The sequence below is a fragment of the Meriones unguiculatus genome, chromosome X, assembly GCF_030254825.1.
Source record: "Meriones unguiculatus strain TT.TT164.6M chromosome X, Bangor_MerUng_6.1, whole genome shotgun sequence".
NCBI classification, from domain to species: Eukaryota; Metazoa; Chordata; class Mammalia; order Rodentia; family Muridae; genus Meriones; species Meriones unguiculatus.
In genome coordinates, this window is record NC_083369.1 from 13,806,125 (window position 1) to 13,833,043 (window position 26,919).

General features: G+C 39.5%; 1 protein-coding gene across 1 annotated transcript; it reads left to right on the forward strand.

Annotated features, from left to right (window-relative positions):
* Nucleotides 1–1,444: 1,444 nt before the first annotated feature.
* On the forward strand, nucleotides 1,445–3,399 carry Rtl3 (retrotransposon Gag like 3). Its single transcript, XM_021628064.2, has one exon. The coding sequence runs from the start codon at nucleotides 1,484–1,486 to the stop codon at nucleotides 3,389–3,391; it is 1,908 nt and encodes a 635-aa protein (XP_021483739.1). The 5' UTR covers nucleotides 1,445–1,483; the 3' UTR covers nucleotides 3,392–3,399.
* The last annotated feature ends 23,520 nt before the right edge of the window (nucleotides 3,400–26,919 follow it).

A 26,919-nucleotide genomic window follows, 5' to 3' on the forward strand; every position in this document is an offset into this window, starting at 1 on the left:
CAAGGGGGCAGAAGAATCCTGGGCAAGTATATTCAGGATCAATCAAGGGCTTTACAAGGTTGCTGAAAGTTTGCCTTTTCTGCATTTTTACTCTATTACAAGTTGCCTAGATCTGTCTGTCCATGGAAAAGATTCTATGAAAATATTGCAAGGAGGGACCCTTGGTACTGAGTAGGTAGGCAGGAGAAAGGACTGAGGGAGCTGCAGTTTTCTGTCTAAGAGAATTAAACAAACGTCCCAGTGTGGATAGAGTACGGGTAAGTTCCGTGAGACAGACATAAAAAATTCAAGTCCCAAAACCACTGTGGTCATTCAGAAATGTTTGCAACTTTTCACAAGGGCAGTGGTATTACTCCCAATTTCCTGGCCAAATATTTATTAAAGTAACCAAGGGCTGAGTGCATGAAGCTGCTTCACATCGGCACAGCATCGTACTTTCCTTCTAGCTCTGGACTGTGAGGTACTGTCAAAAGAAAAAAAAAAAAAAAACACTCTTCCATACTCAAAATAGCTACGTTACAGAGGAGAGTTGGAACGCGTTCTGGGAGTGGGTGTGTTTGTTTGAGTTCGGTATGTGCAGAAAAGGCAAGCTTCCACAGCCATTCACACACTCTGCTCCTCAGTGATGGCTGCGCAGACAGCAGATCTCCAGCCCTACATCTCCAAATGGTAACGTAAATCTGTAAAGAATATTTTGTTAACTATTTCGAAGTATTTTATAAATAATATGTACATGTCTGATGGATATATATGCATGTGTGTTTGTTTATTTATCTTTACTTTTTGCTTGCTTTCTCCTGTGTCTGGTTGTGTGCGGTTACTTGTGTGGTATTATTTCTCAGTTGTGAGAAAGAGTTCCCCCCACCCAACTCCTATGCTAGTCACTCAAAAATGTCTCTTGAGTTGGCCCCACCACAGAACCTAAAATCCCCACATCATGCTAAAAATCTGAATTGGTCACTGAAAGCAGCTGTTAACATCCAAATGTTACACTGAAATATTAGGCAGACACTAGAAATTAAAAAAGATGTAGAACAAAGGAATGTGGGGCAATTGTTTCTGATAAAATGCTAAATTTCCAAAAATGCAAATTGACATGTCCAGTCTGGGTCATGTGCTAGTAAAATGTCATGGGGTCAGAGCAAGTATATACACCCCTGTTCTGAACATGAGCTTTTCTGGTAAGAGAAACCCAGCACATTTGGACAGATTTGGGTGATTTATTTTGAATGAGTGCTTTCCACAGTCCCTGATGCTCAGCTCCCTCTCTTTTCACAGTGTGTCCCACACCTCAAAGTGCTGAGCTCCAGAGGATCCCAGTGACCTCTTGGTAATCAGCCTTGGCTGGGTCCAAATACCCACCCCTTGGAAAAGTCACGGAGCCTGACGTCTGCCTGTGAGCTGTGTTCAGCAAAGACCTCACAAGCAGCCATCCAGTTTCTCTTGGTAGCAAACTGTCAAACCAGGTCCGTTTCCTCAAAAGATGGTAGAGGATTTAGCAGCTTCCTATGTTGCTCTGAAATTGGAGAATGAAATTCTGCAGGCTCAAGTGAAGAGGCTCCTGGAAGAAAATGCTGCCCTCCAGGCCCAGATACCAGAGCTCCAGAAATCTGGAGCAGCCAAAGAGAATGAACCATTCCGAAAGCCCTCAGAGGTCCAAGAGACCCAAGAGCCCCCAGAGTCCTCAGAGTTCCCAGAACTACTGGAAACTCGAGCAGCCAGGGCCTCACAAAAACCCTGGGAACCTCCAGCAACCACAGAGCCCAGGGGTCCCACAGAGATCAAGGAGCTTAGAGCACCTTCAGCTACCAGAGAGCCTAGGGGTCCCTCAGGCATCAGAGAGCCCAGGGGTCCCTCAGAGATCAAGGGGCCCAGAGAACCCTCAGCCATCAGAGAGCTCATGGGACTCCCAGAGATCAAAGAGCCCCAGGAGCCCCCAGAGACCAAGGAGTCTGGGGGACCTTCAGTCATCACAGAGTTCAGGGGATTCCCAGAGAGCAAGGAGCCCCACACATCCCGAAAGTTCAAGGAGTGCGGGGGATCCCAGGAACCTTCAGAGGTCAAGGAGTCCAGGGAGCCCTCAGAGCTCCTGGATTCCACAGCAGCCTGGGGTCTCCAAGATCCTTCAAAGGCCAAGGGGGCCCACAGTTCCCCAGAGCTCCAGGAGCTCTCAGCCTGGAAACCTCCAGCATACAAGAGACCTCAGGAGATCAAGGAGCTCCAGGAGCTCTCAGCCTGGAAACCTCCAGCATACAAGAGACCTCAGGAGATCAAGGAGGCTATGGAGTCCTCAGCAACCCAGAAGCCCCAGGCATTCCCAAGGGGTGATGATCTCCCAGCAGTCTGTGAGGCAGGGCCCACAGACGACCAGAGTACCCCAGTCCTCAAGGAGCTCCAGAATTCACAGCTCTACAACCCTACTGATGAGGAGGAGTCTCAGAAGGTTCCAGAATACCAGGAGACCTCATCACACTTGGGGCCCCTTGAGAATCCAGGTACCCAGGAGCTTCTGGAGCCTCGGGTGCCCCAGGAGCCCCCGGACCCCTCAGATGCCGAGGAGTTCCTAGAACTCTCAGTACCTGAAGAGTCCCTGGAGGGCCTAATAGTGGTGGGAACAGGAACAGCACACGCCCATGGTGAAGTAGAGGCTGCAACTTTGCCTCTAGATTCCCTTTTGGCTTCCAACGGGGATTTTCAGAAACTCTCAGAGTTCTTAGTTGAGCTGAGCAGTTACCTGAGAGCTAGAGGGTACCCGTATCCTACTGAAGCAGCGCTAGTCAGTTTTGTCGGTAGCTTCTTCTCAGGTGAGGCAGGGATGTGGTTCCAGCCCTTAACAGATAGCCAAAGCCCCCTGCTGGAACAATTTGAAAGATTCCTTCGGGCACTCCAAGATACCTTTGATAATCCAGAAAGCGTGGACATTGCTAACCGCGGCCTCTTTCCGCTGCATCGAGGGCAAGGCCCTGCCCACAGGTACGCAGGCAGCTTGCACCTCATCGCTCAAGAATTAAACTTGGAGGAAAGCACGCTCTGCATCCAATTTCAGGAAGAGCTGGCCAGCTCGATTCAAAAAGAACTAGCTTGCACCAGTTCAGCCAGCAACCTATCTGATGTGATTATTCAGTGTGTCACCTTAGAAGACAAGGCAAGCGGTAATGGTGATTCCAATTCATCATCCTCTGAAGAGGAAAATGTGTCCGAGAATCCACCAACCGAAAACCAGCCTGTTCAAGCTATAAGTAATCGTCCCCATCTCAGTGAGGCTGAACGGGCCCGACGCCGTGAATGTCACTTATGCCTCTACTGTGGCCATCCTGGTCACTTTGCCAGAGATTGCCCTGTTAAGCCTCATCGTGCCCAGCAGGCGGGAAACATGAAGGCCCGGCGGTAAGGGGGATCCCGGACGGGCCAATCTACAAATATGCTTCCCCCTCTCTTCCAATATCGATGTCCCGTACCCTTTGGCTAACTGTTGAGATTAGGCTTGGAAGACGGCAGTTCTTTGAGCAAGCAATGGTGGATTCAGGCTCCTACAGAAATAGCATCGATCGCTCTGTGGTTCTTAGAGAGAAGATACCAATCCGCAATAACATCTTCCCTCTCATGCTCGAAACAGTAGATGGGCGTCCACTAATTAATGGACCCATAAACAAAGAAACACCACCTGTTGAAGTCAAAATTGGAAACCACGTTGAAGAGCTCCAGTTTGACATTATTCATGCACCACGCTACCCTCTGATTCTTGGAATCCACTGGCTTGAGACACATGACCCAAACATTGAGTGGAGTACCCGAACTGTGTCCTTTCCGTCGCGTTATTGTCATTATAACTGCTTTCGGCACAGGTGGAATCGAAGACGGCGTGATGAAATAATTGCTGGTTAGATGGCGGGTCCGATGACTTCTGGCCATCTAGCTTTTGTTACCTCAGCTGTCATCAGTATTTGCTGCTCTCTGAATCTGCCACTGAACCCCTGGCTATGAACTAAGGCTAACTGTACAACGACACTGCCTCTTGGAAAATGGACTGAACCTGGCGACTTTTAGCTGCTTTTCACCACCAACCTTGCATGCCTCCCTCTTTGAACCCTGCACTAGGTGGGGGATGTTTTAATTACAATTTACACTAACAACATGTCTGAGAATAGATATTAGAAACTAACACTGAGAAGTGTAGCTGTTAGACTGATTTTATTAATTTCCAATTATGATTACATATATTTTCTGTTTTTTTTTTTAATAAAGGTAATTTTCCAGTAACATCAATAAACAATGGTAACTGTTACTTGTGTTTCAGTTAATTTATTGAGTTAGCTGAGGAAGCGGTAAGAGACCAGTGAGTTCAGAGGGAAGAAGAGAGGAAAGGAAGGAGGAAGGTAAAGGAGAGGAGGGAGGGAAAAGGTAGGAAGGATGGAGGAGGGAGGGAGGGAAAGGGGAGGACATGAAAAATGGAGACAGGGTGGAAAAAGGGAAAGAAGAGAATTGGGAAAAGCTTAAGGTTTAAGTAGAGTACTGTGAATTCCTAGAGTGATAGGTCAGAAGATCTTAGTGTAGGTAGATGGTGATGGAGAAAGCCATAAAGCTTGGGGTTAGGGATGGGTAAAGCATGGAAGGGTAAGCAGTAGAAACATTGAGATAAGAACTTTGGAGAAAATGGAAAAACTGTTGGGTTCTGGGGTGACGGGGGGAGGGGGAAGAAATTCTGACAAAGGACAGCTCTGGCAGAGACACAAGCAGCTTTGAAACTTCTTGGACTTAAGAAGCTGATCAAACAAAGAAGAGCACCAAAGCAGGTAAGGAGACCACACTGGTGATCTATCCCTCCCTGGAAATGGGTATGCATGGTTTATTCCCTGCAGCACCCGAGCTTGTCCTAGAAGACCTGCCTACTAACTTACTATAGCATATGAGCAGGGTGGCAGGAATCAAGTTTTAACACATATAATTAGGAGTCACCTCTCCTACACAGAGAAATCAAAACCATAAAAGGACCATGTCTTTGGTCTTTGTGGCCACAGGAGTGGCTAATGTCTTCACTTTTGTTATGAGGGGTTGATGTCTTGATTTAGTTTTACATACCACACACACACACACACACACACACACACACACACACAGAGAGAGAGAGAGAGAGAGAGAGAGAGAGAGAGAGAGAGGCCCTGGGGAGGGATAGATCACTGGGTGAAAGAGTGACCCATGCCCATCTTAACTTTTTTAAAAAATAAGCAGAATCTCAGCACAGCTAAGAAGTAGTGGAGGTCTCTTTGAGCTCCAGCTCCACTACAGCATGTCAAATTCCTTAATAGAGTGGTGACTGCCAGACAATACCATGGAAGCATGAAGGTAGGTGGGGCAACCCTAAAAAGGAAGGAAAATGGAGAGAGAGAAACTGCATAAATAGTCTTAGTTGGTCCCATGCTCACTTAACCCTACCTTTCCCTACAAGTCATCTTCTAAACCACCTGTTCCATGTCTTGGAGGATTTTGCTTCCTTTGAAACTAATGACACACTACCTTTTCAAATTTCCTTGTGGTTTCCATGACAATTGAGTATTCATGAACTATGTGTTACTTAAAATCATTACAGCTAAATTTTTTTACCTAGGCACTTCCAAACTGAATCTAGATTCTGAGCAACTTCAAGGTCCATGTCACTAGCAGTCATTATTTTTCCTGAACAGTCTAATGTGTTTTGTCACAATAACATCTTGTGGCCTATGGAGAGCCTTCCTCAAGAGTATGCGCTACATTTCTCTTCCTTACTTAATCCCACACTTGCCTAGCCTAGGTACCGAAACAGAATCACCTATATGTCTAACCTTGACAGTTTAACATAACACCTGGCACACAGACGGTTCTCCACAGCAACTGACTCAATATATAAATATTATGCAGGGAAGAAGGCTTATTTGGATAATATGGTTTTGTCTAGTTATTTTTCTCTACTCCAGATTTACCCTTAACATAAGAAAAATCAACAGCAAAAAATAAAGAATATCTTTTATTATACAAACTCCCCTAGAGCTTTGACCAAATGTGGATATTTCTCCAGAACTGAGGATTCATGGAACACAGGGTTTCCTGTGAAAAACTGGGAGAATTCTGGGCAAACTGAGAGTATGGGCCATCATACTCCTGCTTTCTATCTAGCTATAAAGATTTACTTAACTAAAGTACAACTCTTCATTTCAAAAAAGAATCATAGAATCACATACTTTTTGAACTAGGAAAGACTCAAAAAGCCCATTTCTTTGATTTCACACATGGAGTTAAGGAAGACCAGAGACAGGCAAATTACCTACCATAAATAATATTCTGATATCCAGTGCTCTCCTTTCACGTTGAGAAGCTATCCCAAGGCAATGGTTAAAAACAAGTCTGTGGCAAGCACTGGGTGAGTTTGTGTGCACAGTGCTAAATAAGGATGTGAGAGGATTGTAATATGGCCAAAAAAAGGAGGAAGGGAAGTAAGCACTCTAGATAGTTAGTGAAGATAATCATATGCAAAATTCTTTGGTAACAACAAATAGACTGAAACAGAAACATATCAGTTGAAAAGATTCTCAAAATCTGGTACTGGAGGAATGGTTCAGCAGTTAAAAGTGCATACTGTGCTTGCAAAGAACTCCAGTTAAGTTTCCAGCATTCACATCAGACAATTCAACAGTTCCAAGGGATCTGATGTTCTTTTGTTTTGTTTGTTTGTTTTCCAAACAGGGTTTCTCTGTGTAGCCTTAGCTGTCCTGGACTCCCTTTGTAGACCAGGCTGACCTAAAACTCACAGTGATCCACCTGCCTCTTCCTCCCTAAGTGCTGGGATTAAAGGCATGTGCCACCACACCTGGCTTTCTGACACCCTCTTATGGCCTCTCCAGATAACTGTGCTTCCCCCTTCTCTCTCTCTCTCTCTCTCTCTCTCTCTCTCTCTCTCTCTCTCTCTCTCTCTCTCACACACACACACACACACACACACACACACACACACACACCACCACACACACACACACACACACACACACATTCACAATGGACTCATGCACACGCACATGCACGTAAGAGAAAATTAAAATAATTGTTAAAAGATTCATGAAAACTTCTAGTTAATGACCACATGATCTTCCCAAATACTATGCTAGATAGAATAATATCACTTTTACTTGTTTTCACTGTAAATATAATTACCTTTTTTTTAAAAAAAATCAAAGAAATGAAGCTGGTTGAATTTTTAAAAAGCCCTTGTAAGGCTTCATGCTGCCAAGGATTGGTGGGTATTAAAAATAAATCCTGGGTGTTATGAAGATGGCGCAATCTGTAAAGTGCTTGCTGCGTGAGCATGACAACCTGAGTTCAGAGTACCAGCACTTAAATAAAAATGAAGCATGGAGGCAAGGGCCTGTAATCCTACAGCAAGAGAGGAAGAAATAAGAGTGTGCCGGTAGCACACCAGTCAGTTAGTCTTGTAAAACTAGTGAAATAACTGTCTAAAAATAAGCTAAAGAATGAAAGAAGAAACACCCAACTCAGTCTCTGGCCTCCACATCCCCACACATAAAAGCACACACACATACATACAGGCTTTCAGATTTTTTCTGTCTCATTCCAAAACTGGGACTCAGGGATGGAGATATTGTGCAATACTAAGTGTTTGTCTAGTATGTTCAAACATGTGCAAGGCTCTGAGTTTGTAAAAAAAAAAATTAAAAAGTAAGTGATCTGAGAGTGAGAGTTCTAGTCAGTGTATGACAATGATTCTCAGGATGGATGCAACGATTCACAGGATGAGTGACTCTCTATTAACCACCGTAATAATACTGATTCATTAGATATGAGTTTATTGCCCTAAAAAGATATTAATTTGTTAAATCATGAGTGCCAACCCCTGATACTATGACTGATAGTCTGCTAAGCTTGCAGACAAGAGCCTGAAAGAGTCTCTGAGAGGCTCTACCCAGCAGGGCCTCAAAACAGATACCAAGACTCACAGCCAAACATTGGTGGATGATGTGTAGGGAGTCTTGGGGAAGAGTGGAAGAAAAAAGAAAAGGACCTGGAGGTGACAAGTGCTGCACAAGTAGACCAACAGAGCCAACCAACCATGGCCCAGTGGGGCTTGCTGAGACTGAAGCATCAACCAAGCACGGTGCATGAACTGGACCTTATCCCCCTTCAAAGATAGAGCAGATATGCAGCTTAGGCTTCAAATGGGTCCTCTAGTAAGGGAAGTAGGGTCTGCATCAGACTTGGACTCACTTGCCAACTTTTTTATCACTTCCCTCTGATGGGAAAGCTTTACAAGGCCACAGAGGAAGATGATATGCTCAGTCCTGATGCAACTTGATTACCATTAGTGGATGGGAAAGGAAGCTCCTTTTTTCTGAGGAATAGGTCAGAAGGGAGCGGGGGGGGGGAGGTTGGAACTGGGAGGGGAGGAGGGAAGGGGCTATAACCAGGATGTAAAATGAATAAAAAAATTATTAATAGAAAAAAGAAAGGTATTTGGAATTGAATCTTGCAGGAACCTCACTGGAACAAGAGAAAGGGAAGGACATTTTATGTTCAGTCTGTCTTAAGTCAAAGTCATCTACATAACTACGCAGTTTAAATTTTATCCTGGAAAATATTTGGGCTAGAGGATTCTTCTGTTTTACATTTGAGTGTAGTGTTCTCTCCAGATCAAAAGTAATGGATACTTACTACAACAACTTTGTATAATATAAAATAGTAAGTGTCCTCTCCTCCTTTTACTTGTCATCTATTTCACAAGCTCAGATATTTTTAAGTAGAAACTGGATAATCAGTTTGTGTTTTAGTGATTTTGATAAGGCTATGGAAAATAATTAGACAAAAGGGTAAAACTGCCACCATATTTTTCCTTTGTAGATTTCATGAAGATGGTTAAACTCTCAAATCAGAGGAATGAAAGGAAGACTGGCTCAACTTTCCTCCAATGTTCATGATCAGGCACAAAAGCACAAAGGCATATTCAGAAAAATACTCCTACCATTAAGAATTTTGAAATCTTGTGATGAATAAAAAAGGCTCATATATGCTCAAATCTACCTTTGCATGTAAGCTTTCTCAGTTCTAACTTTTAAAAATTATGTAACATAGAAGTTTTTAATATTCTATAATATTTTTATACAAATGAGTTATATAAAATGAGTTTCCTCCAGCTGACTTTTCTAGCTTTAAACTTTAATAAATCATTTTGATACATTTTGTGGCTTCTCCTTTTTGATAATTTTAGCAAATATGGTATATTTCATGCTAATAAACTATTCATGATATAAACTATTCATTAAGTTGTCATGGTCCTTCTACCGAAGTCATTTGTGCTCAGTTCTTAAACAACCTACGTAATTCAAAATTTTGTCTTTTCAAGATTACATATGAATAGATAATTCTTAAAATGCTTCTTTACTGTAGTAAATGTTGATACCTAGCAATCTATTAGATGTTGAGTATTAAATTATAACAGCAACTTCAGAGTCAAGAAGTTAGTATTAAATTCCTGGGTTTACAACTGGTTTCACATAGTAAGGGGAACAGGGGCTATTTCTGACAGGAACTCAATGGCTGGCTCTTTGACCCCCCCCCAAGGGAGGAACAGTCCTGCTAGGCCACAGAGAAGGACTTTGTAGCCAGTTCTGAAGATACCTGATAAAAGAGGATCAGATGAAAGAGGAGGAGGTCCCCCCCAATCAGTGGACTTGGAAAGGGGCAGGGAGGAGATGAGGGAGGGAAGGAGGGAAGGAGGGTGGGTTTGGGAGAGAATGTGGGAGCAGATACAGCTGGGATACAGAGTTAATAAAATGTAACTAATAATAAAAAATAAAATAAAATAAAAATTATATGATTTCATCAATTAAAACAAATTCCTGGGTTTATCACTCCCAGGGCATACTTCATTTAGGAAATGCATCAAATGAGTAAGCTGATGCTACAAAAGTGTTCTGAAAGTTAAAATTCTATCTAATATTATCTATTATTATATTTATAACAATAACATCAAAGTCTTCAAGATACTAAAATGCTTTTTTATACTCAATTTAGTTTAGCAGACTTTTACATACTAGGCACTTACTCTGGTTGATTAAGGAAACATTAAAGTCAGTTTGATATAATTATTGTATTAAATGATGACCTTTATGGCCAAATCATTGGTATATGTACTAGTGCTCTATTAATTATATTACCTAAAATTTCAGTCCTTCCTTGTGCTGTGTTAAATAAATGATAACTTGGTATAATTAGTCTCAGCTTGCCTCTTTATCTATTCAGGGCAACCTAAAGAAAACAAATTAGAAGAAAAAAAAACTCGTCTTTGTCTCTACTAAAAAGCACTAAATTAACACATTGAAACCCACAAGACAATTTTTATTTTCCAATTTGTGTGATTTCTAGGTGCAAATAATAGAAGTTTAAAAGGTCAAACTATACTGGCCCATGAGTAAGTTATAATGTCTATAGGAAACAACTGTCATCACGATTTAACATGACTAACAGTGCCTTGCTTCTGTTATTATTCTGTTTCACAGCAACTCAGATGTGTTAGAAAATTGGTGAAGGGTATACATTTGGAAAATGTGGGACATAGTCCAGTGTACTGGTAGGGAAGTAGGAGGCAGGAACAAATGCCAACAGTAATCAACTAACTGTGTCTGACTTGGCTCAAGTGGAAGGACCATTATGTATTCCGATACAGAGGAAGATGGAATATGGCACAGAAACACAAAGCAGTCATATGTTCAAGGAACATCTGGCATCCTAAAGTTCACATGAGAAAAAGGAAGCATGAAATTTTACGACCGCACAGAATAAAATGTCTGCAAAGCTATAGCTGAGCTCACTGTTTTTCTTAGTCTTTAACGTTGTTTTTTTTCCTCTGTCAGTTATACCACAGATACCACATAATAGGCAACAAGTGAACCAGCTGCACTTCCAGTGAAGCTTTGCTGATTATTAGAGGAAAAGCTGAGTAAACTCTAATAAGTGAAATGAATTTCCACAAAAGTAAATACGGACAGGAATTGCCATCTTTCAACTTGTATTTTTAATACCACCTCCTGTTATAAAAGTTGGCATATCTTGAAGGAATGGAGGAAAAACCAATCAGGGCCAAGTCAAAATAAAAGCTCACTTAAGAATTCACATAATACCAGGTCTTATGGCACATACCTGTAATCACAGCCCAGAAGAGGAAGGAGCAGGGGGATCGTTGCTAATTCAAGGCCAGTGTAGTCTACATAGTGAGAGTGAGTCCCAGACTAGTCAAATAGTAAGACTAACTCAAAAATATTGTTGTGTATATGTGGTTGTTTTTTTTTTCTTTTTCTTTTTGGTTACTTTTGTTTACTTGCTCCATTTTTTGGGAGAAGAGTTTGCTGTAAAGTCTTGGTTAGCCTGGAACTAGTTATGTAGCCCAGGCTGGTATCATACTAGGACAATCTTCTTCTCTTAACATCTCAAATGCTGGATTTCAGGCATTAACCATAATACCTACCTCATTTTTAATTCAATTTTTATTTTAATTAACACATAAAACATAACACATATCAATGAGGTAGCATACAATGTGCTATCACATTGCAGTATGTTCAAATTAGGCTAAACATACCTATCTCCACAAATACTTGTAATTTCTTTAGGATGACACTTTCAGAAAATTGAATAATTTGAGCCAACTCAAGAGAAAGGCTTTGAAAATTAAAACCAGGAAAGCCAAATGGCAAAGATGTCCCAAGCCTTCAGGAACTCATGTCAACACAAGTCCTAGATACTAGAAATAGTGTTACAGGATATCTACTCCCTTGGATCTCAGGCTTGCTCTGGGATAGTTGTTCCTTGCTATTTTCCTACCCCCCCCCCTTTGTAATGGGAATGTTTACTTTATGCCATTGGATCAATTTTCTCTTATTTTATTAGGACCTTCAACTAAGAATATCTTAATTCTCAGAGAACACTTAATACTTAGATTCAAACAATGTTGGGATTCTTGAGGTTTTAAGAACTTTGAGAGCAGATATAGTGTAATTTTGAGATGGCCATGAGCCTTCAGAAGACAAAGTGAATATGTTATGATGTGAACATCAAAATGTCTCTACAGGATCATGGGGTGAATTTTTGAATCCTAGCTAGAAGAGCTCTTTTGGAAGGTGGGAGGGCCAGTGTGGAGGAAGCAGGTCACTGGGAGTATGCCTTTGAAGGTTATGATCTGCCCTCAGCCCCTTCCTTCCTGCATGTTTTATGTCCGGCATGTGGTAAGTTGCCTTTGTCACTTGCTTCTACCACCATGCGGTGTCATCATAAGCCAAAGACTGACCAAGCAAAGACTATGAACTAAAACCTCTGAAACTTTGAGCTAAAACAAATAATTTCTTTGAGCTAAAAATCTGAAGTATTTTTTTTACACCAACGCAAGAGTAATACAGATACTGTGGAATTTTTTTCCATTATAAAATGGAATGAAATCTTAATGTACAACCCAGTGTGGATAAAGTTGGTAACCCTTATAAGCTGAATTAGCTAGTTACCAAAGACCAAAAACTGCATTGATGATAGATACGTATCTAAAATAGTCAAATTAATATAGATATTAGGATAGAATAATAGAATAAATGCAGATTTCAGAGACAGGTAATAAAAATAAATGGAAGGTATATATTATATATGCATGTTATATACAGGAGCATTATTCATAAATAAGAATGATGCTGTTTCATTTGCAGGAAAGTAGGTAGTATTTGACATCACCATATCAAGTGAAATACATCAGACATTCACAAATATCACAAATGTTGCATGTTTTCACCCATATGCAGAATCCAGACATGCAGGCAGAAAACAAAATATGTGGTACATGGAAACGAAGGAGAGGTTATAAGAGAGGGTAGTAGAGGGAAATATGATCAAGTGCATTATATACACATAGAGAAATGTTACAAAGAAAGTTATATTTTGTATATTCATATATTCAGTAAGTTTTAAAAAATGGTTGCTAATGGGTATGGAATTTCTTTGGGGAGTATTGGATGTATTCTAAAATAAAATAGTGGTTAAGGTTACACACAACTCTGAATACACAAAAACCATTGAACTGTAACTTTAAATAAGTGAATTTTATGGTTTCTTAAAATTATTTCAATAACACTAAAGAAAAAATATTGGGGAAAAGAAACATGCCGTAGATGTTGCATTGATGGCATTCATCCCAGTATTGCCATTTCCTAGCTGTATTTTGAGAAGACCAAGTTAATTTTCCTAAGCTTTGAGTTTCTTGTCTGTGAAAGCCAAAGAGCAAATCCCTAGAGTTGAGACAATTAAATGAGATGATGCATGTCACAGACGAAGTACCACAGTTGGCACATAGTAAATGCTTAGTGAATCATAGCTATTACGATCGTGTTTCAATAATTCAATCCTTGTCTTAGTGCTTAGACCTTCCTTTGTGTTCTCAGTTTTCTCACAGAAAATTCAAGCAAGCAGTTTACTAAACCTCTCTAATCCAGTCTCAAGATTAGTGCTAGATGGGCAGATGAAGAGATATTCAATCATTATCTTTATTTGCTTTCGTTCTTACTTTTTTTTGGGGGGGATGATAAAATGAGACTGAGCATACCACAGAAGAAGAAGATAAGCAGCAGAATGAATACCATGTCTTTCAATATCATGGCTATCAATATACACACTCATTCAACAAATAAGAAACATTTGTTATGTGCTACCCTGTTAGGAAATCTAGTAGAAGACATGAATATTAAATGGTAAAAAAAAAAACCTAATAGTTACAAATTTTACTGACAGAAAAGTGAGACACTTAAACACAGAAACTAATTAGATAAATTTGTCCCGGCAATCTAAGAAGTGACATAAAAACTTGGATCCAAGCAGGATGTGTTTAAGGTCCCTGACAATATAGGGTTGACTTGGGTTTTCAGCTAGAATGCCACTAGATAACTTTATGTGAGCTCAGATCCAGGTTATGCAAGAAATGTCCACACTCAAGAATGTAGTGTCTTCTTTGTTCCAGACCCTTTGCTAAAGTTCTTTCAAATCTATGTCTTCTCAAACTGTCACTATTTAGAAAGTTTAAGGGTTTCAGTGTCACTGAGAGACAATCCTTGACTCAGTGAAAACCTAATGGACCCAGTGGTCTAAGACTCCTCTTTTTTCCAGTGTCTATGATAACTTGATTGATAGCCCCTTGTCAAAAAACAGCTTCAATAACATTCTCTAGAAGTAATTTCATTTTATTCAATTTTATTAGCATATATTCATTGCACAAAATGATGGGTTTTCTTTACTACACTCTCATGTAGGACTATCACACACTTTGAACTTACTTTGATTTTATTCACTCCTCTGATTACTATTTCATGCTGCCATCATTTTCTTCCTAAATGGTATTTCCTTTTTTTTTTCAAGTTTTATTTTGTGTCTGAGTTCTAGACACGAGAAAGCATTGGATATTAGCCCATGTCTCATTCTCCCTGTTCACTTTTTTCTGCTTCTTGAGCTTACTTTTCATACAAATAACCAACATTCAAATTTCCCTGCTTTGTCATGGGAAAACGCAAAGTACAACAAGTGAGGATAATTTTACTCCAGGCAGAGGTCATGGTTTCTTGCTCAAATGTAAAGAATGAATGTAGAGACTAAGGATAAGTTAGAATTATATAATTATATTTAAAGATGTTACAATTCCCTGGAGTTTCAGAGTTTCAGACAGAGAAATAACTCTCTCTCTCTCTCTCTCTCTCTCTCTCTCTCTCTCTCCCTCCCTCTCTCTCTCTCTCTCTCTCTCTCTCTCTGTATGTCTCTGTTCCCCCACCTCTGTGTGTGGGGGGGGCGGTATATGACCTAACCATTTCATTTTCAGTGTTTACTTACTATTGAACCAAAGGAAATGTAATACATGCAAAAGAACACTAGATTTAGAGCCAGTAAAATGTGCTTTAATAGCATCCAGCTTTCCTTCTTCACAGCTGTGAAATCTCAAGAAAGTCCTGTCCTTTAATTTATCCAAGCCTTATTCAACGATTTGTCAAAAGAAGATGGTTACATCACATTCACCAAGAGCGTTGAGAATATCAAATAAGTCCTCTCCAAAAGTGAACATTCTCAGTACTCTATACATCTCCATCTAAATATATGACATTTTTTATGATTGAAACACAGTAAAACACATCACACAGTTTTCAGGTGAAAATGAAGAATCTGTTTTAAAGAGTCTTAGCTTAGGTATACTGGTGCCAAGTTGGCTATATTGAGGCATTTCATACTTACTGATAAACATGTTCCCATACGTTATCATAGCTGATCCTCTAAGCTTTCTGAGAAAAAAATTATATATCACTGGAAATAGCTGGAAAGAATGGAATATTTTCTGTTCTTCCTTTCTAATAGTTGAACAATATGGAATGGTCTCCATCTGACTTTGAGTGGCTACAAATGTCCAATCATGAGGGTAATCAGCTCAGCACTCGTTGATCAGTATTTTTATATGACAATATACTACCACAAGTCAAAAAAGTAGAGGCATCTCAACTGACAGACCTTTTCCAATCTACTACAAGTTGCCAACAACTGGGTGAGGCATTTATCAGTGAAATAGCAAGCATTCCAGCACAAATTGGATAAATAAATTTGGGATGTCACATAGCTATGTCCAATCATAATTTATTTAATTCACAGCACCAGCCATCTTACCATTCTATGTAGGATATCCCACTAATAGAGAACATTTGTTTGTAATAATTCAATTCCTCTTTAGAAGTGATTTCCGCAATTATTAATTTAAAAAGTAGATTTTTCATAGAAAGTTTTAAATGAGAGGAACTCAGACCTGGATATTCTCCAAGGAGAGTATTGTATAGATGTACCCACTCAAAACAACCTCAATTTAGGTTTGAAACGAACTCTGAACAGGACTGTAGCAGATGCATAAGTTGTTTTAGAGTCCCTTCATTACAGCAAGCAATTTTTTTCCTGTCATTCTTCTTCAAATACTTTTCTATCTCTATCATCATGCCAAAGCAGAATAATTCTGCCACTTTAAAACTTCTTCTCCTTGTAAAAACTGTTGTTACTATGAGTCATATAGACATCCTTTTTCATTTCCCTCTAATCTTCCCACCACCATGAAAAATATTTGCAGCATAGCTGCTGTATTAAAATAAGAAGCAAGCTAAATAATTTTCTATCACATGTTACTAACTAAAAGAAGAAAATAAAGTATTCGTGGATCAGTACACAAGTCTAAGTCATCTTTACTAACAAAATTCTTAAAGAAGAGGAAGTCCTTTGTATTATATGAAAAATTAAAAAGCTAATACCAATACTCTTCAAATTATTTCACAAAATACAAACATAATAAACATCACCAATCTCATAATATGAGGCCACAGTCACCTTGATATCTAAACCTCACAAAGACCCAACAAAGAAAAATAACTTCAAACCAATCTTCCTTATGAACATTCACTCAGAAATACTCAATAAAATACTCACAAACCAAATCCAAAACACATTAAAGGTATCATCAACCACAACCAAATAAGCATCATGACAGACATACAAGGGTGGTGTAAGATACGAAAATCCATCAATGTAATCCACCATATACACAAACTGAAAGAAAGAAAAAAAAAAAAAAAAAAACCATGATCATCTCCTTAGATGCCAAAAAAGCATTTGACAAAATTCAACACTCCTTCCTGTTTAAGGTTTTGGAGAGATCAGGGATACAAGGCACATACCTAAACATCATAAAAGCAATATACAGCAATCATGTAGCCAACATCAAACTACACAGAGAGAAACATATCAATCCCACTAAAATCAGGGACAAGGCAAGGCTGCCCACTCTCTCCATATCTCTTTAACATAGTTATTGGAAGTCCATGCTAGAGTAATAAGACATATTAAAGGAGATCAAGTAGATTCAGTTTGTAAAGGAAGAAGTCAATGTATCACTATTTGCAGATGATGATAGTATACATGAATGACCCCAAAAATTATACCAGAGAACTCTTACAGCTGATAAAAACCTTCAGCAAAGTGGCTGGATAAAAAATTAACTAAAAAAAAAAATCAGTAACCCCCTATATACAAAAGACAAACGGGCTGAGAAAGAAATTTAGAGAAACAATAGCGTCAAAGGACCTAAAATACCCTGGTGTAACTCTAAGCAAACAAGTCAAAGATTTGTAGGAAGAAATCTTCAAGTGTCTGAAGAAAGAAATAGAAGAAGATTTGAGAAGATGGAATGATCTCCCATGCTCAAGGCTTGGCAGGATTAACAGAGTAAAAATGGTCATCTTACCAATAGCAATATACAGATTCAATGCAATTCCCATTAAATTGCCAACACAATTCTTTACAGATCTTGTAATAAAAATTCTCAATTTCATATGGAATAACAAGAAATCCAGAATTGCTAAAACAAACCTCTACAATCACAGATATTTTGGAGGTATCTCCATCCCTGATCTCAAGCTATACTATAGAGCAACAATAATAAAAATTGGCATGGTACTGGCATAGAAACAGGCTGGTGGATCAGTGGAATCGAAATGAAGACACAGAAACAAATCCACACACTTACTGACTCCTGATTTTTAAAAATGCTCAAACCATACAATGGAAAAAAAGACAGCATCTTCAACAAATGGTGCTGGTCTAACTGGATGTCTACATGTAGAAAAATGCAAATAGATCCATACTTATCACCCTACACAAAACTAAAATCCAAGTGGATCAAAGACCTCAATATAAAACTAGAAACACTAATCCTGTTAGAAGAAAAATTGGGGAAGAGCCTTGAACTCACTGGCACAGGAGACAACTTCCCAAACAGAACACCAACAGCACAGGCTCTCAGATCAACCATCAATAAATGGGATCTCAGGAAACTAAAAAGCTTCTGTAAAGTAAATGACACAGTCATCAGAACGAAAACACGTCTTCCAGATTGGGAAAGGATCTTCACCAACCCTATATCTGACAGAGAGCTAATATGCAGAATATATAAAGAACTCAGTAAATTAAACAGCAACAAAAAGAGTAATTAAATTAAAAAATAGGGTCCAGAGCTAAAAAAAGAGTTCTCAATAGAAGAATATCAAAAGGCAGAAAAACACTTAAAGAAATGTTCAACATCCTTAGTCTTCAGGGAAATGCAAATCAAAACGACCCTGAGATTTCACCTTACCCCCATCAGCATGGCTAATATCAAAAACTCAAGTGACAACACATGCTGAAGAGAATGTGGAGAAAGGGGAATCTTCATCCATTGCTGTTGGGAATGTAAACTTGCACAACCACTTTAGGAATCAATCTGGTGCTTTCTCAGAAAATTAGGAATAGTGCTACCTCAGGATCCAGCCATACCACTCCTAGGCATATAGCCAAAAGATGCTCAAGTACATTTGTTCAACCATGTTTGTAGCAGCTTTATTTGTAATAGCCAGAATCTGGAAATAACCTACATGGCCTTCCATTGAAGAATGGATACAGAAATTGTGGTACATTTACACAACGGAATACTACTCAGCAATTAAAAACAAGGAAATCATGAAATTTTCAGCCTAACAGTGGGAACCTAGAAAAGATCATCTTGAGTGAGGTATCCCAGAAACAGAAAGACACATATGGTATATACTCACTTATAAGTACATATTAGTCATATAATATAGGATAAACATACTAAAATCTGTACACCTAAAGAAGCTAAGCAAGAAGGAGGACCCTGGGTAAGATGCTCAGTCCTCATTCAGAAAGGCAAATGGGATAGACATTAGAAGAGGGAGAAAACAAGGAACAAGACAGGAGCAGACCTCAGAGGGCCTCTGAAAGACTCTACCCACCAGGGTATTAAAGCAGATGCTGAGGCTCATAACCAAACTTTGGACAGAGTGCATGGAATCTTATGGAAGAAAGGCAAGATAAAAAGACCTGGAGGGGACAGGAGCTCCACAAGTAGAGCAACACAGAAAAAAACAAACAAACAAACAAACAAAAAAAAACACCTGGGCCAAAGGGGGCCTGCAGAGACAGATACTCCAACCAAGGACCATGCATGGAGAGGACCTAGACACCCTGCTTAGAGAAAGTCCTTAGACTTCTCAGTTTCCAAATTGGTTCCCTAGTAAGCAGAACAGGGGCAGTCTCCCACCCAAAGTTTGGCAATGAGTCTCAGTATCTCCTTCGAAACCCATGTGGGTAGAGTCTTTCAGGGGGCCTCTGTGGAAGGCTCCTGTGCTGTTCCTTGTTTTCTCAAACTTCCGATGTCTATCGTGTTTGCCTTTCTGATTGAGGATTAAGCATCTTCCCTAGGGTCCTCCTTGTTTTAAAGCTTCTTTAGGAGAATAATTTTATTATGTTTACCATATATTATATGGCTAATATCCACTTATAAGTGAGTATATACCATGTATGTCTTTCTGCTTCTAGGATACCTCACTCAGGATGATCTTTTCTAGTTCCAGCCATTTGCCTGCAAATTTCATGATTTCCTTGTTTTTAATTGCTGAGTAGTATTCCATTGTGTAAATGTACCACAATTTCTGTATCCATTCCTCCCCTGAGGGACATCTAGGTTGTTTCCAAATTCTGGCTATTAGAAATAAAGCTGCTATGAAAATAGTTAAGGAAATGTCTTTATTAAATGTTGGGGCATTTTTGGGGTATATGCCTAGGAATACTATAGCTGGATCTTGAGGTAGCACTATTCCTAATTTTCTGAGAAAGGGCCAGATTGATTTCCAAAGTGGTTGTAGAAGGTGATATTCCCAACAGCAATGGAGGAGGGTTCCCGTTTCTCCACAACCTCTCCAGCATGTGTTGTCACTTGAGTTTTTGATCTTAGCTATTCTGATGGGTGTTTGGTGAAATCACAGGGTCATTTTGATTTGTATTTCCTGAATGACTAAGGATGTTGAGCATTTCTTTCTCTTTTTATTTGCTTTTTTTAAAAAATTAAATTTTTATTACTATTTACTAATTTTGTATCCCAGCTGTAGCCCCCTGACTTGTGTCCTCCCTATCTCTCCCTCCATATAAGTCTCCCATGCCCCTTCCCCAGTCCACTTACAGTCCACTTCCCAGTCCTCCTTCCCTTTCCATCACGTCTCACCAGGTCTGGCTGCATCACCTTCCTCTGCAGACTGACAACACTGCACTCTCCAAGGACAGGTGATCAAAGAGCCAGAAACTGAGCTCATGTCAGAGGCCCTCTGTGGCAGGCTCCTGTTCTGTTCCCTGTTTTCTCCTTCTTCTGATGTCCATCCTCTTTGCCTTTCTGAATGGGGATTGAGCATTTTAGCCAGAGTCCTCCCTGTTGATTAGTTTCTTTAAGTGGACAGATTTTAGTAGGTTTATCCTATATTATATCTCTAATATCCACTTATGAGTGAATATAAGGTTTGGGCATAGTGCTGCAAACCTTATGGAAGAAGACAGAGATAGAAAGACATGGAGGGGTCAGGAACTCCATTTGGAGAACAAAAGAGCCAAAGTCCCTGGGCCAGTGGGGGTCCTGCAGAGAATAATACTCCAACCAAAGACCATCCATGGAGAGGACCTAGACCTCCTGTTTTGAAGAAACACATAGGATGCTCAGTTTTCAAGTGGGTTCCCTAGTAAAGGGTACAGGGTTTGTTTCTGATATGAATTCAATGGCCAGCTCTTTGATCTCCTCCCTCTGGGGATTGCAGACTTGTCAGGCCACAGTGGAATATGATGCAGCCAGTCCTGAGGAGACCTGATAATCAGATAGAAGGGGATGAGGTGCTCCCCTAACAGAGGAGTAGGGAAAGGGCATAGGGGGAGAAGTGGGAAGGTGGGTGGGACTGGGGAGAGATGAGGGTGAGGCTGCAATGGGGATACAAAGTGAATAAATTGTAAAAATTAAATAAATGAAAAAAGGAAGGGGGAGAGAGAGAGAGAGAAGGGAAAGAAAGAAAAGAAAAAAGAAAGCAAGAAAGAAAATTTAAAAAAGAAAAAAAAAATAAAATCAATACACTTTGCCCTTAAGAGAAATAGAGAAATTGGAGGATAAAAGCTCTGGGTTTGGTGCTGGAGAAATGATTAAAAAGTGTAATATTGAAACAAAATATAGAGCCAAGCAGCCATCTTTCCAACTGTAAATTTGTCTTAATACATTTAAATGCTATGTCTCATCAGAAATTCTCTCTATTCCCACCATGAACCCCAGTCTGTGCTTTTAGAAATTCTTTCCCCCAATCCCTACAAGTTGTGTGCTTCCCTGTTCTCTCAATTTGGACTGTCTTTCAAGCCTTTGAAAGATACCTTCTCTCCCTGAAAAAGTTTCTTTGATTTGGCCAGGTAATTATGCTGTGGTTGTTTATTTTTTTCCAAGTCCCTGGTATTTTTGGTCTCCAGCCACATGTATCCTGGGTTTTTAGATAGTTTCCAGCTCTTTCTTGAGTTACTGACTTTTAAAATTCTACCTCCCAGGTGTTTTTTCCTACCCAATGTCTGCATTTTGTCAATGTTCATTTCAAAATTAGAAAAATATCCTAATGCATTTCTTTGATTTTTCATGTCCATAATGATATTAAGTTTTCTGAACTCTTAGAGTTGAAAGGAACCATGAAGTCCAACTCTCTTTGTAAGATTTTTCACTTTTTATTGTTTGAAAATTTTATACATGCACATAATGAAATTTGATAAAACTTATCCCCTTTCCTCTTACCCCTCTTACCCAATTTCTCCACTGTCCATACACACATATCCTAACTTTATGCGCTCTTTAGAAAACTTAGTCTGCTTGGTGTTTGTGGATGCAGAACCATTTACTGAAGTGAGATACCCTCTCAGAGGGACTAATCTCTGAGGAAAATTGATGGTCATTTCCCCAGAAGCCATCATTTGCCAATGTAATAGGTCCTCAGAAGGTAGTAGACCTTTATGATGGGATTTTGGTCAGCTTTACCTTCTACAGATCTAGTATATACAGTGACAACTGCTATGATTTCATACATGAAAGAGTACAGTCATGTCCAGAAATATAATTTAACTGCAGTTGTCCACTCTTTCTGATTCTTACAACCTTTCCACCACTTCTCCCATGATGATCCCCAAGTTTTGAGGGTAAGAGATATTACATAGTTGTCCCATTTAGAGCTGAATATGACATAGTTTCTAACTTTCTGCATGTTGACCAGTTATAGGTTTCTGTATTAATTATGATCCACTGCAAAAAAGCTTTTCTGACAAGGGCTGAGAAATGAATTAATCTCTTTGTATAAAGACAAAAATTTAAGGAGCAATTTATTGCTATGTCCATTTAGATGAATAGGTGGTAGGTGCTCCACTAGAGCCTATGAGCTAACCAACTGTGGGCTTGGGGTACAAATAACAGTACCAGGCATGAGTTGATCTTGTGATGTGTTCTTCAAATCCAATCGCAAAGTAGTTGGTTACTCCTATAACATTCCTACCTCTATCACACTAGTGGATATGTCTTGTCAGATTCAAATTGTAACTCACAAGGTTCACATCTGAGTAAGACTATTGATATTTTCCCCCAGTAACATATATAGCACCTTCCAGCACTATGAAAGCTAGACAAAAGGATCAAATACCAGCTTGATTGCTTTAATAGCCTATGACTCAAGTACAATGGTCTCCTCAGTAATAAGATCTTACCATTGAGTCCTGAAGGGTAACCAAAAAAAAAAAAAAAAAAAAGGGCTTATCCAGGCTAGTCCACTTACTCCAGTATGCTTCTTTTTTAAAAAAATATATATTTTTTTGCATAATCACTTTTAATGACCTCTATAATTTTCTTTGTTAATTTTTTATGTTTTTTTTTCAATTTATTCATTTTATGCCCTGATTGTAGCCGCCCCCATGTCATCCTGGTCCCACCCTCCCTCCCTCATCACTCCCCTTATCTCCCTCCCTTAGTTCACTGAAAGGGGGAGTCCTCCTGCCTTGCCATCTGACCCTAGCCAATAAGTCTCATCAGGACTGCCTGGATCATCTTCCTCTGTGGCCTGGCAAGGCTGGACCTCCAAGGGGAAGTTGTCAAAGAGCATGTCCTCTAAAAGGTTCCACCCAACAGGAGATCAAAGAGATGCAGAAACTCAGAGGTAAACATTGGGCAGAGAGAAGGGAGTCTTCTGGAAGAAGGGGAGGGGTACAGAAGACCCAGAAGAAACAGGAGCTCCGCAAGAAGACCAATAAAGCCAAAAAATCTGGGCCCAAGGGGTCCTTCATAGACAGACGCAGCAATCAAGGACCATGCATGGAGGGGACCTAGACCCCTAGACCCTCAGATGTAGTTCATAGGCGGTTGAGTCTCCATGTGAGTTCCCAAGTAAGGGGAGCAGGGGTTATCTCTGACATGAACCCATCATGCTTATTTAGAAAAGGAAGTTATAGAAAAACAAAAGACTCTCTGGATGGTGAATCTATTCAAGATAATAATTAAATACAAAATATAAGGGTTTCTTTTGATCCATAACCTTTGGGCAAGTTGCTTCTGTAAAACTGGCATTACAGTAATACATAGTACTGTTGCAAGATTCAAATGAGTAATTTACACAAAGCATTAAATTGTGTTTGATGCTTTTAAGTACTAGGAAATGCTACCTTAAAGGAGGAGGAGAAAGAAGAATATTTGCAATCCAACCAAGAAGGAAGAAGAGCAAATATCCTTGTTATATACTTGAGCTTCTTTTGGATATATGCTTAGGAGTGGTATAGCTGGATCTTGAGGAAGCAGTATTCCTAATTGTCTGAGAAAGCGCCAGATTATTTTCCAAAGTGGTTGTACAAGTTTACATTCCACTGGCAATGGAGGAGCGTTCCTCTTCTTCACAACCTCTCCAGCATGTGTTGTCACTTGAGTTTTTAATCTTAGCCATTCTGATGTGTGTAAGGTAAAATATCAGGGTGGTTTGATTTGCATCTTTCTGATGGCTATGGATGTTGAGCATCTCTTTAGGTGTTTCTCTGCCATTCGATATTTTTCTACAGAGAATTCTCTGTTTAGAGCCATACCCCATTTTTTAATTGGATTGCTTGATTTATTCCTTTTTAACTTCTCCAGTTCTTTATATATTCTGGATATCAGCCCCCTGTCAGATATAGGGTTGGTGAAGATTCTTCCCTAGTCTGTAAACTGTGGTTTTGTTCTTACAAGCATTGAAACTGAAAAGCTTCTGTAAAGCAAAAGACACTGTCATCAAAACAAAACCACAGCTTACATATACCCAAAAGATGCTCAAGAACAAAACAAGGACATTTTCTCAACCATGTTTGTAGCAGCTTTATTCGTCATAGCCAGAACCTGGAAACAACCCAGACGTTCATCAACAGAAGAGTGGATACAGAAATTGTGGTACTTTCACACAATGGAATACTACTCAGCAATTAAAAACAAGGAAATCATGAAATATGCAGGCAAATGTTGGGATCTAGAAAAGATCATTCTGAGTGAGGTATCCCAGGAGCAGAAAGACACACAAGGTTTATACTCACTTATAAGTAGATACTAGACCTATAAGATAAGATAAACACACTAAATCTGTACTACTAAAGAAGCTAAACAAGAAAGAGGACCTGGAGTAAGATGATCAATCCTCATTTAGAAAGACAAATGGGATGGACAGGGGAATTAGGAGAAAACAAGTAACATGACAGGAGCCTACCACAGAGGGCCTCTGAAAGACTCTACCTAGCAGTGTATCAAAGTAGATGCAGAGACTCATAACCAAACCTTGGGCAGAGTTAGGGAATCACATGGCAGAAGGGGGAGTTAGTATGACAAGGAGAGGACAAGAGCTCCACAAGAACCAAATATATCTGGACACAGTTGTCTTTTATGAGACTGTATCTCCAACCAAGGACCATGTATGGATATAACCTAGAACCCCTGCTCAGATGTAGCCCATAGCAGCTCAGTATCCAAGTGGGTACCCTAGTAAAGGGAACAGGCACTATTTCTGACATGAACTCAATGGCTGGCTCTTTGACCTCCCCACCCAAGGGAGGAGCAGCCTTGTTAGGCCACAGAGGAGAACACTGCAGCCAGTCTTGAAGATACCTGATAAGCTAGGTTCAGATGGAAGGGGAGGAGGATCTCCCCTATCAGTGGACTTCGAAAGGGGCAGGGAGGAGATAAGGGAAGGTGAGATTGGGAGGGAATGAGGGAGCGGGCTACAGCTGGGATACAGAGTTAATAAACTGTAACGAATATTAAGAAAATAAAAATTTAAAAAACAAATACCTATATATAGAAGAATGCAACTTGATCCTCCTTTCTCATGCTGCGCAAATCTCAACTCCAAATAGATCATGTACCTCAAGATCTGATACCCCAAATCTGATAGAGAAGACAGTAAGGAATGGGCTTGGGCTTGAACTCATTGGCACAAGAAAGGACTTTCTGAACAGAACATTAATAGTGCAGACATTAATATCAACAAGTAGTAAATGATACCTCATGAAAACAAAAGAGTACAACAAATGATTCCATTGTTTGAGTAAAGTGGTGGCCTACACAATGGGGAAAATACTTAACAGCTGTATATAGATCAGAGTGTCAGTAACTAAAAATTACTTTTAAATTTTTTAAAATAATTAACCATTAAGAAAACAACAGGCCACAGAAAGATGACAATGCAGCCACTTTTGATGAGAACTGATAGACTAAGATCAGAAAGAAGGAGAGGAGAACCTCCCCTATCAGTGGACTTGGGGAGGGGCATGCATGAAGAAGGGGTAGGGAGGGTGGGACCGGGTGGAGAGGAGGGAGGGGCTTATGGAGGGATACAAAATGAATAAAGTGTAATTAATAAAAAAATAAATAAATAAAGTTCACATTTGAGTAAAAAAAAAAAACTAAAAAAAAAAGAAAAAAATAAACCTAAAACAACAACCCAATTAAAGATGAAGCATAGAACTAAACAGTTATCAAAAGATGAAAAAAAAAGAGTTGAGAAACATTTTTAAAATCAACATCCTTAGCCAACAGAGAATTGCTAATTAAAACTATTTTGAGATCGCATCTTATTCCAGTCAAAAATGGTTATGATTAAAAAAACACTAATAATTATGCTAGTATGGATACAGGGAAAATAAACAATTATTTGTGGCTGGTTGAGAATGCCAACTGATGCACCACTGTGAAAATCAGAGTAGAGGTGCCTCCAAGACTAACAATGATCCAGCTATACCATTCTAGGACATATATCCTAAAGGCCTCATATCCTGCTCTAGAGATATATGCTTATCCATGTCCCTCGCTCTATACTTACAATATAGCCAAGAAATGAAAATGGCCCAGATGTCTATCAACTGATAAATGGATAATGAAAATAAAATAGAATTTTATTAGAAAGTTTATTAGGAAGTTTTAAGGACTGGTAAAAGAGCAGAGGGTTGGGTAGAGGAGAGAGTATACAAAATAATAAATAACAGTAAATACCTTTCAAAAAGGACATGTGGAAACCTAACACTATGGAAACTACCTAATAAAAATGGAATTTTATTCAGATATTAGGAAGTAATGAATTATGAAATTCATAGGTAAATAGATGGAGGTGCAAATTATCATTCTGAGTAAGGTAAACTTAGATCCAGATAAACAATCATGTGGTTTTTGTCATTTGTGTATGCTAGGTAGCTTTGAATCTTTAGATATGTGTGTTTCATTTAGAATACCCACAGAGGTCAGGAGATTTTAAGGGGCTATGAGGAGGGATGTTCTCTGGAGGGAAGACAGACTCAACTAGTATGAAGTCTTAAAATGGAATAGTAAGCCAGACGTGATGGTGCACACCCTGTGTACAAACTGAGCCCAGGAAAGAGAAACCTTCTCTCAGAAAAAAAAAAGAAAGATAGAAATAATGAGACAAGAAGGGTTAAGCTGGTAAAAGACCAGAGGGT

Bases quoted from the DNA above. Each gene is read 5' to 3' on its own strand.
- Rtl3 (XM_021628064.2), top strand. From the start codon at position 1,484: ATGGTAGAGGATTTAGCAGCTTCCTATGTTGCTCTGAAATTGGAGAAT.